This window comes from Protopterus annectens, chromosome 10.part0 (assembly GCF_019279795.1).
Source record: "Protopterus annectens isolate FY-2018-M chromosome 10.part0, PAN1.0, whole genome shotgun sequence".
Classification (NCBI taxonomy): Eukaryota; Metazoa; Chordata; order Ceratodontiformes; family Protopteridae; genus Protopterus; species Protopterus annectens.
In genome coordinates this window covers 952,525,917-952,540,470 of record NC_056744.1, presented here as the reverse complement: position 1 = coordinate 952,540,470, position 14,554 = coordinate 952,525,917, and the positions used below count along the sequence as shown (strand labels likewise).

Genomic DNA, 14,554 nt, shown 5'->3' with positions numbered 1-14,554 from the left:
TAGTAGTTTTCACAGTAAGTGGAAGACAATTCCATGCCTTTGCAGCATAGTGGGAATAGAGGCTTTGTTCATATGTCTTAAAAGATTTAGATATAGAGAGATGCTCTTTATCTGTAGACCTAACAGGGTGGTTAGGTTTGATGATGTTGTTTAGTGCTGGGCAGGCTAGAGGTTTGTAGACCATGTTATGGAGTGTTAGTAGTTGGGTATATAGTGTATAGTTGGGGAATTCTAGCCAGTTTAGTTTTTTTAGTGACAGGCAATGGTGGAGTCTAATTTTTGAATTGGTGGCAAACTTGGCCACTTTATTACAGCACTGTTCCACTTTAGATCTAGCAGAGATCTGTAAATTGGTGAGTATTGGTACGCCATAAAGCAGGAAGGGTAGAAGTTAAGTTTTGGTGAGGGTGGTTTTGGAGGAAGAGGTCGGGGTGTGTTTGTTTCTGTGTAGTGTGCCAAGTTGGTGGGATTTCTTTATGTTTTGTTGAATGTGGAGATCAAACCATAGAGGATCGTCTATGACTAAACCAAGTAGTTGGTGTGGTGAACATTTTCAGGTGGTATTATCAGCGGAGAGAATTTTGAAGTAGTTTATATTAGTAGTACAGTTCTTTGGCTGAAAAGCAACATACTTTTTTGGATTGTGGAATAGTTGGCAGTGAGTAAGCCAGGATTCAATAGCAGAAAAAGTTTGTTGAGTATCAGAGAAAAGCTGGGGTAGTGTGCGAGAGGTATATATTATTGTGGAATCATCAACATATTGCATGAGTGTTCCACTAGTTGATGCAGTATGTAGATCATTAGTAAAAATATTAAAAAGTAGGGGTCCTAGGATGAATCCTTAAAAATATTAAAAAGTAGGGGTCCTAGGATGAATCCTTGAGTGACTCTGGTGGGGTTTGCCAGGAAGGGGGAGATAACATTTGACCATTTTATAGCTTGTTTTCAATTATGTAAGTAACTGTGGAATTAATTTAGTGTGGGTGAGAGCTTTTTCAAGAGTAGAGAGTGTGAAACAGTATTGCATGCCTTTGAAAGGTCAAGAAATAGAGCAGATACATAGCAACCTGTGTCTCTAGCTCTGTTTACATAATTGGTGAAGGCTGGAAGGGCTGTCGTTGTGTTGTGGCCAGGACAAAAGCCATGTTGTGTGTTTATAAGGAGGTTGTTTTACTGTAAGTATTTCATGAGTTGAAGATGAGTACATTTTTCCAGTATTTTAGAGATAGGAGAAAATTATGGCAATGGGTCGAAAGTTTGTAAATTTAGTGGAGTTACCTCCTTTGTGAATAGGGATGATATGGGACTTTTTCCAGAGGTTAGGTACTCTTGATTCAGATATGGATTGACTTATCAGGATGCTGACTAGGTATGTTAATTTTAGGTATATAGAAGGAAGGTTGTCAGCAGAGGTAGAGCAAAGTTTGGGTTTCTACAGTAGTTTATGAAGCTTATAGTTATTGGCTGAAGAGAGAAAGTGGAATGGTTCTTAGAAGAGGGTTCTGTGCAATGAGGGTAAGGAGGGTCCGGGCCAGGTGAATAGTGAGTATTAAGGGTAGATAAAGAGGAGAAGGAGAGGCAGGTATTGTTTTAGTGATAAGATCAGTTATAGATTTTATGAAGTGGATATTAAAATCTTTAGCAATTTGACAGGGAGGGGCATTGAGTGAAAGCTTGGATTCCTTCTTAGCTCTGGGGTGGAGTAGCATTGTGATAGTGGACCAGAATTTTTTTGAATTGGTTTTGTGTTTCTGCTGTAGGTGACTATAGTATAGCTATTTATCTTTAGTAACATGTTTTTTTTGTTTGGTTATATAGCTGTTTGAAAGTAATTAGATTTTGTTCTTTATTGCTTTGTTTCCATGGAGCCCAGGCTGTATCCCTTTTTTCATTAGGTTTTTACATTCCTTAGTTACCCAAGGCATGGGACTGTTTTTGATTATTTTGGTGCGAACTGGAGCAAAGGTGTCTAGTAGTTTTAGGAAGCATTTATTAAAGTTGTGTACTCCTTCATCTAGTGGCAGTACCTTTCGTGGTAACCTGTTTATTTTGAAAAGTAAGTAATTAAACCTTTCTTTAGAGAAGTTAGAGAGATTCTGAACCAATATTAGGGTGTGAGTTTTTGGAGGGTGTATGTTTACTCAAATGGCGAAAGTAGGTAGGTAGTCACTAACGGAGTCTGGATATGTACCAGCATCGGTGAAGTTAGAAGGGTGTGATACCAGCATCAGGTCTAAGGTAGATTATTGAGTGTAGTGTTTGTTATACGGAGCTGGAGATTAGTTGAGAAAAAACATATAGGTTGATGCTATTAGTGGATAGGTAGGTAATAGGTAGGTAAGTATTAGGCTAGCTGCTCTTTTGGACATTTTAAGCCTAGCCAGTTTCCCATAGTGACAATCAAACTCTATGCTTCTTGTCTGTCAAGTAAACACCTTATGCCAATTCCCAACTCCATGGTATAATTGTAAAGTATTACAGACAACATAAAAATTGAAAATGCCACCAACACAAAATTGCTAGGAGTTATCATTGATAATAAGTTAATCTGAACACTGACGCTGCAGTCAAAAAGACACACTGCAAACTAGGCTGTCTTTACAGAACAGAGCACCTGCTAAATGATCATAGTAAAAAGTAGATACCACTTCCCTTCTCTTTTCTTCCCTCCTATATGCCTCTATAATATTCACAAATCTCAACTGTTCCACCAAACACAGAGTAGAAAGTACCTAAACAAAATAAGCGATTTCGGCTATAGCCTCCCAAGCCACTCCAACTATTGAAGGGTGCTCAAAGCTTTGAATTTGCTTGAACTTCCATAACACGTTACCTTCTCACAGCAACTTAAAACACTCTCACTGTCAAAGCTCATCCAATGGCATGTACCAAATAGATCAATAAGATTCTCAAAATTTAAAAGTAACTGTTGCTAATAAATCAGATAATTATTACGGTGACTCACTACATGTTGACATCTCCAAGGCATTGAACAAACTTCCAAACCACACCAGACTTTTAAATAACCTGCAGACATCTGCCAAAAAAATCTCCTGGCAACTAATAAACTATGCAACTGTACCACACCTACAGTCTGAAGAATGCAATCCTAAGTTTGTTAACTATAGATAATATACAAGTGTATTAAAACAGTAATTTTTAATTTTACTCACAATATCTTGAAAGCATCTACTTCTTTAATCTAATATGCTTTGCAAGTAATGTTTGACCATTTGCTTTGAAATAATTTGTAATAATGTTTGCAGACTGTTTTTCTTTTGAATTGACAAAAAATGTAGCTCTGTGTTTGTTTCAGAGCTGGACCTCCATTGAAGATGTGCATTTCAGTTCCCAGGCAAACTTTCCTGGTAAAAAAAGGAAATAAATAAATAAATGCAAACATACTACCAGTCTTAACCTGTGAACCTTATAGTTTTCTTCAGTCAGTCAAACCACTAGGCTGCGCCCTCATTTACTACTCCATGAGATGGTAAAAAAGTGCTCTGCAAAATACAACTGATACATATTTACTTGTTTATTTTTACCAGTTCCTTACTTTTCCAAAAAAAAGTCGAGAACCTTGCACTGTTAAGTGAAAGCAGTAACGTTTGATATATGCATGGCCTACTACAAGTGAAGTGGCTGAAAAAATCCTGTCTGTTTTGATGTGTCTTGGCAGTAGCTCCTTAAAACAATAACAAAAATTGGTAAAGTACAACCACACCTTCCTTTTCTAAACTGTTACATTTGACCACAGTGATTTATGATACCAAATTATTATAATAAAAATAATAAAAAAAAATCATCAGTTATAGGCATGGAACTAGGTTGCTTTCAGTACTTACAAAATTCAATGACTGGATAGTTGGGATGTGATAGTTTGCCAGCCTATGTTGATATCTCCTAAAATGATCCAGGAGAGTATGTCTTCTAAAATAGCAGTGTTATGACCTGGGGGGCATAGAGAACAGTTATGCCAATTCTATTTGTATTATTAAAGTTTAGGAAAGATATCAGCAATTCTGCTGAGGCAAAAGTAGGGGTATAATTTATGTATAGTGTAATATTAAAGTTGTCAGGACAGAGTGATGCTATGCCTCCACCTTTCGTATGGGTTCTATAAGATCTGAGTGTGCCGTAGTTGGGAGGTAGGACTTCAGAGTCAGGTGTGTTAGGCTTTAGCCAGGTGTCAGTAAGGGCTAGTGTGTCAGGCTTGTTCTGATCTATACAGGCTTGAAGGAGGAATATTTTGTTGCCTCGACTTCTGAAGTTAAGGGTCATAAAGTTTAATTTATTATTGGGTGTTCTGTAGGGATGAATAGTGGTAGTGCCAGGGTTAGGGTGGGTGTCACCGCATAGTAACAGTAGAGAGATTAGATAGGAGTATATATTGTTTAGTTTTTTGGAGGGTGTGGATGTAAGAGATATGAGATAGGATGTGCTATGTGTAGAGAACAAGAGTTTTGGGACTAAGTAATAGGGTAAACTGTATGGAAATAGTTGAGGGGAGATATTCTGGAAGCTGTTATGGTGTGTTTGGCCGGTGGAAAAATATGTATCAGTAGAGGGTAACTATTTTTGTAATAAATTGTGGAAGTGATGTTGAGTGTGTAAGTATTATTAATGTGGGGGTCATTGTGACTAAGAGTATTACTGTGAGGTAATGGTACATTTGGTAGCTAATATGAAGTGAGCTACTTACTGTGTGGAGTGTATGGTGTGGACTAGGTAGGTGTTCAGGTTGGAGCTGAGATGCAGCTGCCCGTCTACTGCAAAAAAAAAGAAAAACAATCTGTGAGTAGTGGCAGCTTTCACCAAATACTTATACATTTATAGTGTGCAATCAACATGTAAGAGATGTATGAGAGGAAAAGGATATTTTGATTGTTAAAACATAGAATGGGAATGGTATAATTAAAATAAGAAGAGCTGTATGGGAGAATGCAAGCAAAATAAAATAGCAGGAGTTAAGGTAAGGAGGGTTGGAACTCATGTTTATCTACAGCTTTGCTAACTGTTTCCCCATTACTATAATTCACTCGTTTTCACATTATACTTTTTCCAGTATACCCTAGACATCCTATCTTCTACTGTCTTTTATTCTTATGTATTATACTTTAAATATGTTTTCCATGTACAATTTCAGCTTATACTGTTCATTACAGACAGAATTTCCATGACTTTAGATTTCCCTATTCATTTTATTTATGGATCATCCAAAATTATTTTATTTATTTTCCATTTATTAATGTACGTATGTGTTTAAGTAGATAGTGATCCAAGTCTTTAATTATAAAGAACAATTCATAGATCCTATTTTATGCAACTAGAGTTCCATTTCATCCTTCTGTAAACATGGAACTACCTCATCTGCATTGTTTCACAAGATGAGGCAGGTTAGTCATTCCATAAATGTGTCTGCTGCCATGTTTAATAACAGCATGGAGCAGTGTCTGCCATTTTGGATCCTTCCTACTTTGTCATTTGCAATAACTGGAGATTCTCTGTTAAATTACCTAGCCTCATCCTGAAAGGAAGACTCTTTGCATCAGCATGGCTACATATATGCTTATTTATTAAAAAACACATAATACTGAGAACTACCCATAAAAAAATGGTTAATAACCGATTAAAGGTATTGTGTACTACTGCCGCTGGCAGTTTGGAAATGTGGTAGAAGAGAACTTGTGAAGAAGAATAAAACTGTTACCCTTCCAATTTAAGGTGAGGACAATTACATTAGATAATTACAATTTCTGGAACTAGGACAATCTCGAAAAATGCTTGCCAGGTGTTATTCCTGAGAAAAAAATATATAACTTAAAGCAGAAATTACTAGGAAAATCCGTGCCTTTGAAATAAGCCCAGGCAGGTTCACGTTTCTGTTTGTACCATTTTGTGTCTCAAGAGATACCTGTGATATATGGGTCCTTGTCAAGATTGTCAGTATATCAAGCTGAAGCGTTTTAAATGTCCATAAGTTAAGTATTCCTTCTTTAGAAGATGTACAGCTTCTTGTAGATTGGTCTTTAATATTTAAAGCTATGCCCCTGATATAACATCTCACCATGCAAAGTAGTAGAATATTTAAATGGCTAAATGTTTATGTAATAACTATAAGCAGATGATGTGTTTTTGCAAGGCAAGTAATGGGGAGAAATACATCACTTGCTGGGATTTTGTTACTGCAGTGCAAATGTAATGTGTCTCTGTTTCCTTTGTTAGGTGGCATCGGGTAGCTATCAGTGTGCAGCAGAAAACTGTGACCATGATTGTTGACTGTAAGAAGAAGATGACATTACCGCTTGGCCGAAGTAATGATGCAAACATTGATGTCAAAGGCATCACAGTCTTTGGAACTAGAATTTTGGATGAAGAAGTTTATGAGGTAAATGGCAAAGGCTTACAAATGCGATAACAAATGATAGCAACATTTTAGTATATTTCATGATTACTATGTATTATCGTCTTCTCTGTTTTCATTATGTATGAGTTAACTACACTGATTAATGTGCAATTTTTGCCTTTTAGCCTTATACTTGTATAATATTTTAGCCAAACTGACTTTGCTATTTAAATTCTCCAATGAAGCACAGATGTGAAGAACATTGCCAAGTTCACCAATTACTTACATAATTTAATACGTAATTATCAGTTTGAAGAAAGCTGAAGAAGGTTATAACGCACTGACTGTTAACCTGAGATGCATTTGGGCTGCCAAGTTTTCATTACTCTGAAGCTAATTAAGAAAAGTCAGAAAAATAAGCAGCCATCAGAATTTTCTCCAAACTGAATGTTTATTTGTGGAAATTATTTTGTTTTATAAATGGGTGCCATTTAAGAACTTTACTAGAATTAAAGGTCACAAAAAGGATAATCACTTTTAAGGAGTGAGTCACTTACTGTCCTCATTGCACAATACCGAGTATTGCTTGTTGATACAAGCTACACTGTACTGAGTGTGAATAATTTCTTTAGCAACCCTCTATCCTACATATTTACAGTTGCAAAAGGAACCCAATCCTCTTTAATTTACAATTAAGCACAATGTAAGCCAGTAGTTTTGTATGAAAACTTTGCTCATGTTGAAATGATTTCTCATTATAAGAGAAATTTCAGAATAACTTTCACCAAGTAAACTATTAAGCAAACAAGTTTCTTATGATTGTTTTTACCAAAATGAACTTATATACTCAAAAATATGAGTGAGACACCACCATCCATCCTAATTAATGATTAATACTCTCCAGTGCCATGTTATTGTTTGTTCCTTATGAGACACAGAGTAACACAACAATGTTCTTTCATTTGGTGTAGGTGGGTTTGCAGTATTCTTTTTTTCAGACATTTTAGCATTACTGTTGATTCCTCTCACAAAGATCAGGACAATTTACTGTACAGGAGTTTAAGGGGGAGCTACTGTTGATATTTGGATGCTATTGTATCCTAGCGGGTTGTGCCACATCAATGATTGAGCTGTGATGAATGTAGGAAAAGTGAGTGTTGGACAAAAGCAGTTGTGATGTTGAGACTCACATATATTGGTGTTACTGATTTAAGAATAAAAAAATCACTTTAAAGAAGAACATTTTTATCAGCTTCTTGTGCATTAACATTTCTGGATGCTGACTGATGTAGTTCATTATCTTTCTTCCTATAACTTTGTTTGGTCTTCTTGATTAGATGCTTTTTGGAAACTAAATAAAATACAACAACAATGTTCATGCTGGCCTTACTTGCTTCTCCCTCACAATCATCTACAGCATTTATATTAGGTACAAGAAACTGTCTAAGCTATTGCATTTATAGCTGTAATATATAAAACTTAAAGAGATGTAATCTGTATTCTTTATAATGTTGGGCTAGGTTAGAAAGTGTTATCCTTGTAATATATAAAACTTTGTAATTATAAAGAGATGTAATCTATTTTTTATAATGTTGGGCTATGTTAGAAAGTGTTATCCTCTTTATATATCTGCTTTACATAAAAACCATGGGCGTATAGCAAGAGATGAAAACTATTATTTATATTTTGTATTGATTAGATTTTTGCTTAGGTCTGCCAGCATTTGTTACTTAACAAGTCTTTACTTCTTGTAGAATTCCTTGGTATATCTTAATTATTAATTTGTGGTACGTACTCCTTGTTAGGTTAACAAACTAATTGCATATACAACTTAAACTTGTATTTCATCTTTAATATTTTTCTGTACTATTCTTTGTGACCTGTCATGAATTGTAACTTTACTTTGTGCAAGGGATTATGATTTCTTCAATATTTCTCTTGTTGTAGGGAGCCATCCAGCAGCTACTGATTGTTGACGACCCAAGAGCAGCTCACGATTATTGTGAGCACTATATGCCAGATTGCCATGGTACAGTTCCAAACATGCCCCAAGCCCAAGAACCCTCAGTTGATGATGTAAGTACTATAGCAGTGATGATTTATTCAATCAGGTCATGCATGTGACAGTAATTAATATCCCGAAGATAACAACTAAAATGCTAATGTCTCTAAAATTTGCTCTTAGAAAAAAAAATGTAAACCTAGCAAAGTAAATACAACTTGTACAGTCTGCTGAATGCTTATTTGGAAATGCAGTGCAATATCTCTGTATGATATGTGAAAACTTCAATATGAAATGAAGACTAGGTGTGCATGTTAGCTTTTCATGAACTGGATACATAAAATGTAACAAAGATTATTCTTTTCACTAATTGTAGTCTCTGTCTTTTTTTTTCTCTCCTGTCAATGAGAAAGGCTAGCAGGAAATTTTGCTATGATCCAGGAAAGAAGCTTTGTCTAAAGCGACTTTTGTTTCAGTTTGTTATCAGGGAAAGCAAGATAAAATATGATAAGTTCATTGCTTTCATTAGTAAAATCGTTTAGCTATTCCTTTGCTGCATATTCTATTATAGCTTAAGGAAATAAAAAGTGCACTGAAGTAAGGACAGATGATATCTTTTCCAGGTCCTATTATATGAGAACATTTATAGGGAAATTTGTCTTGGCAGGTTCAGGAATAGCAACTACTGCCTTTACCGTGACAGAAAGGTGATTGTCATTCCACCCCTTAACAGGAATATGGTGCAATGAAAAACATATATAAATACTACATTAAAAACCAACATTAACTTTAAAAATGAACAACAATCATAGTGAAAATTAATAAAACTAGTTTAATTCTAGACACAACCAAATAATCAGATTGCTAACAGCTTTCAAAGTAGTTTCATTTCTCCAATTTCTTTCTGTCATTTGGAGGATACCAGAATTTAAAAATGTTGTCACTTTCTAGGTGACATTATACTGACCATGGACACATTCCATCACTGGAACCAACATCTATGAAATATGCAAAATGAACTGCTTTGATCTTTAGATTTCCCTTTGTGGATCGAGCAAAATTAATAGAAATGAGGCATAATATCTTAAAAACATAGAATACTTATTATAAAATAACTTAGTGGCAAAATAATACATATTATGATCTATTAGATGTTATGATCTATCTATCTTTCTGTCTGTCTATCTATCTATCTATCTATCTATCTATCTATCTATCTATCTATCTGTCGTAATTTCAAACCTTGGACCTCCCCAAAACGGAGTGACAGAGTGGAATGAAAATATAAAAACAAACATCTAGCCAAATCTATGTACGAGTAGACAGTAATGACAACCCCCACCAAAAAAACCCCCAAACAGGCATTGCTGAAAAAGAAGTCCTATGGACCCCAATAGTAAAAATAAAATGTTCATGTTGAAAGAAAAAAAAAATAACATTAAAAAGAAAGCACAGCACAAATGCAGAATATATATACCTTCTAATGTACCATGGAGATGACGTTCCTTTGACTTAAAAGGGATTTCCAGCCCTACTGAAACAGCAGCACATGCACATCACCCACAAAAAAAAAACATAAAAAAATCCCACAAGTAACATTAATAAATCTATATCAGTAATGAAATAAAAGAAAATATACTACCACACCTAACGCTTAAGCCTATGATAACCTGTAACGATACCCGCACAAGTATGTGTGTGTGTGTGTATATATATATATATATATATATATATATATATATATATATATATATATATGCATATATATAAAAACGAAACACTCCTTCACAAAAAATGTACACAAATCAAAGACTTTTCACAAATATAAGAAAAAAACTTAACAATGCATTAGTAAAATATTTAAAAATGTGAGAATCAAAACAGAAAAACTTAAACACAGCACAAAATTGCAAAAGAACTGATAATAATAACAAAAAGAATCTATAAAGAAAGCTATAAATAAAAAAGAAGAAAATACACTGAGTAGTTAGTTCCTGTGGAACTCTATCATATCACATTTGTGATCCTCAAAATACTGACAGTGAAACTACAAAGTATGAATCTGTACCAGCCTTTACCACTGCCTGAGCAACTTGAGTTCAAGTTCTGGTTTAAGAGATGGATTGTTACCAGCAGGGGAATAGTTGTGCCTATTCTGGTAGGTGAAAGCAGGGAGGCACACAGTCTCAGGACATGGTCACACAATTGATCTCCCTTTTGTAAACCAGAAGCATAGCAGTGCAAAGTGCCCACTGCTTGTTGGTGGAATCGTTTGTAGAAGTGAGGGGCAGAACAGCACTGATGACTACTGACAGTGCCACCCATAAGGTACTGTCAGATCTAATAAAGTGGCTGGGAATTAAAGTAGAAACACTCCTTAGCACCAATACTATGCTATCCATATATATATATATATATATATATATAAATATATATATATATATATATATATATATATATATATACATATATATACACACACACACACACACACACACACACACACACACACACACACACACACACACACACACACACACTCAATGGCCTGAACATAGCTCAAATATAGTCCATGAGAGTTACGAAATTTGGCTGACCTGTTTGATGAGGACAGACCTTGGGAGCAGGTGGTAGTCAGCTGTATTAAAGCATAAATAGGCTAAAACTACAGAATATATTCCATGTCAAAAATTAAAACATGCCAAGAGTATATTCCAAACTCCATTATACAGCAGACATGCTGTTATATATTCAAAAGGCAGCTATCCATACAGCTCAATCTCTTCGATCAGAAAAAGCAACCTACTTACAACAGCACATCAATACATTTGCAACAATTATAACAATTTACAACATATTTGCAACATTCACTGTATAATTTTCATAGCTGACCACTTACAGTTAAGAATTTCAGATTTACTACAAATAACCTGACAGTACAAACTGTAAAGCAATTGGAAATCCTCAAAAAAGTAAACAATGAAGAAAAACACCAACATTGGAAAAAGAAAAAAAACTGATAAAAGTGGGTAAAAATGACAAGATATTGCAAAAATATGAAGAAGTGAAGATTATGGCGTTGTAAAAGAAGGAAAACATGGACAAAAGAAAGAAACCAGTGTCTGAATAAATACATTAATAAATAAAGAAATACATTAACAGTAAAAACACTGAACATCCCACAAAACTAAATTAAGCAAAAAAAAAAATCTTGACATAGATATTTCATACTGCTCAAAGCCATCAATGTCACATTCTCAATGGATCAGCCCAAGACACAGCCTACCACATTGCCATGTCCCAAGTATAGTGAGACTTCAACCCAACACAACACAACTTTAACAATATCACCCAAAAAGTAAATAAATAAAAATAAAGCCAAAAAAGATATCTGAAAATCAAAATAACCTAAGACTAACGGAAAATCAAATCAGTAACCTGGTATCCTTACGCATGGAACCAGCACTAATGACAGCTATGACATTCTAGCTCTTCAAGTGACTGAAGATATGCCCCAGCACCAATTACAAAAAGTTAAAAACCTAAACTAACCTGATATTACTGCACCTCTCCCATTTAAAAAACACCACTACTGTGCTAGTAAGTCTCCAGATACAAAACAATTGGAGTCCATGGAAATCAATGAAAGCATTGTTTCATACAAAGAGCAACATATAACAAAAGCAGATAAGTAGATTATATTTTGGTTAGGATTAAATGAATTATTTGGTACTCTGGGGCATCAAAACACTTTACTTGACTCATGGCTCATGGTTTTGCCAGTCATCATGAAACTCCTTTTTAAAGCCAAAGTTTCTACATAATGTGAATATTTATACGTGTGTGTGTGTGTGTGTGTGTGTGTGTGTGTGTGTGTGTGTGTATGAATATACATATATATATATATATATATATATATATATATATATATATATATATATATATATACAGACAGGCAAATAGTACTATACAACAGAGGCAAATGAAGCAATTCTACTACTTATTTAAGTATTCAAAAGTGAATAAGAGGATGACAACTTCAAAAGCAGCTTCATATAGTTTTAGTTCTATTTGATGGATCCCTACAGTATTTACAACACTTATCAGAATAGCACATACCATAAACATGAGTCTCGGGATTCTAACCAAATGGCTAGTTTTAGGCAGAGGACTAATACTCCACGGTACAAATGAAAGGTATCCGACTTTTCATAAAGAAGCTGGGCTGACAGAAAGTCACGACAACACTTGCTGCTGCTTCAGGAATTAGATGCTTATGGTTCTTGTTTAGTTCAACTATGGTTTCACTGTGGAAAAAACACAAGACTGGAGAAAAGAACTGGCACTAGCTACAAGTCTCAGATTATTTTTTTTGGAACTTTAATCAATTATTAGTAATAAAACCAAAACTACAGCCATGCAGTTAAAATACAAACTATATAGTCAGACTCTATACTCTGGCACACTGATGTCCCACTCACCAGGTTGAACAAGGAGAAAATTACAGTCAGCTGCCTATTGGGTGCCAGGATCCGCCACATAATGCATGCACTCAAGTCACTCCACAACAAGTACAACTATGACTCTGTCATTGTCCATGTTGGAGTGAATGACCTGAGACGTACCTCCCTGGACTACATGAAAAGAGACATGGAAGAGCTCTCAGATCATGTGGCCCAGGCAGGTATGACCCTAGCCCTGAGTAGCATCCTGCCTTCGCCCAGAATGATACCACAATATAAGGACAAATGATTGACTTCAACAATTGGCTAAGCTTCTGGTGTATGTCATTCAAAGGGGATCCAGTATCTGATTGCCTGGGACAACATGATCGACAGACCATGATGCTTTGCCAGAGATGGTCTGCACCTGTCACCCCTAGGATTCAGGTTAATGGCTAAGGCTCTTGGCACCCCTATAGTGTCTTTTTTAGGCAAAGTTCAAAGGATAAAACCACCACCGTAACAGGTACAAGCATGCAAAATCTGAGGGTAATCCTACTCAATGCTAGAAGTCTAAACCTCAAAATGCACTCTCTCGAGGCACTCCTAAAAATGGAGAACATCAGTATCTGTGCAGTAACTGAGACCTGGTTCAAGGCTCCAGAGAACACCCCTGCAATACCAGGCTACAACTATTACCACACTTTTCGGCTACCAAACCAGGACCGAAACACTAAAGGTGGAGAAGTGTCAATATTCACCAAGGATATTCACACCACCAGGCTAGTTGCCCAACACTATGTGTCTGAAATTCTCCAGGTGCAACTGACACTAGGTAAGGCTGCAGTCCAAATTGTAGCTTGCTACAGATCCCCCACCATACCCCACGATTCTCACTACACCCTTCTAAACATACTGGAAAATATTAAGACAGAAACAAACACCCTAATACTGGGTGATTTTAACTACTCTGTCATTAACTGGGAAAACTACTCATGTACCAACACCTTTGTCCAACGGTTCTTGGAATTTATAAATTCCAATGCCCTGGATCAACTAATCCATAGTCCCACCAGGGGCTCCAATATCCTAGACCTGGTCATTACCAACATGGGAAATCGATGCTCCACGCCTATGGTCACCCCCTCGTTAGTCAGGTCTGACCATAAGCTAATTACCCTTAACATTCACATTCCACCCCCACCCCCCAGTAAGGAAACCTCCATAAAAAACTTCTGCAAAGCCAACTTCATGCTACTCAAGTCAGAAGTGACAAACTTCATGACACCGATGCAGATGGGAACTGAAAGTTCAACTGCTGAATCCTACACTAAGGCACTGTACGAGCACATCCACTCATGCATAAATTGTGCCATCCCAACTAGAACCAAGATGCTCTCATCCAAAAAAAGGAAGCCGGTCTGGTGGTCCGCTGCCATAAACAAACTTTACAACAAAAGGAAGAAACTGTTGCAGAAAAGAGGAAAATCCCAGGATGCAAAAAACTCCCTTACCAGCCTCAGTAAGAAACTGAGATCCCTCATAAAATCCTCCAAAGCTAGTTACGAAAATAAAATTGCCAAAGATTCCAAAGACAACCACAAGGCATTCTATAACTATGTCAAGAATCTAAATGGCAATGCTCAGATCTGCTCTGAGCTAAAACAGAATGGCATTAAATATACTGATCCCAAGGATATTGCCACTATCCTGGCAGATCGATTCAGTACCAACTTCACCCCCCTCTCACCCCCTAAATGTCCC

The 14,554-nt window shown here is 36.0% G+C and overlaps 1 protein-coding gene across 7 annotated transcripts in view; it reads left to right on the top strand.

Annotated features, from left to right (window-relative positions):
- The window catches only part of COL11A1 (collagen type XI alpha 1 chain), a 625,054-nt gene that overhangs the window by 183,381 nt on the left and 427,119 nt on the right, over positions 1 to 14,554 (top strand). For all 7 annotated transcript variants that reach the window (XM_044085726.1, XM_044085723.1, XM_044085729.1 and 4 more), the window contains exons 4-5: positions 6,226 to 6,388; positions 8,294 to 8,422. In XM_044085726.1, coding sequence (XP_043941661.1) covers positions 6,226 to 6,388; positions 8,294 to 8,422 — 292 coding nt within the window. The remainder of the gene's footprint in view (positions 1 to 6,225; positions 6,389 to 8,293; positions 8,423 to 14,554) is intronic.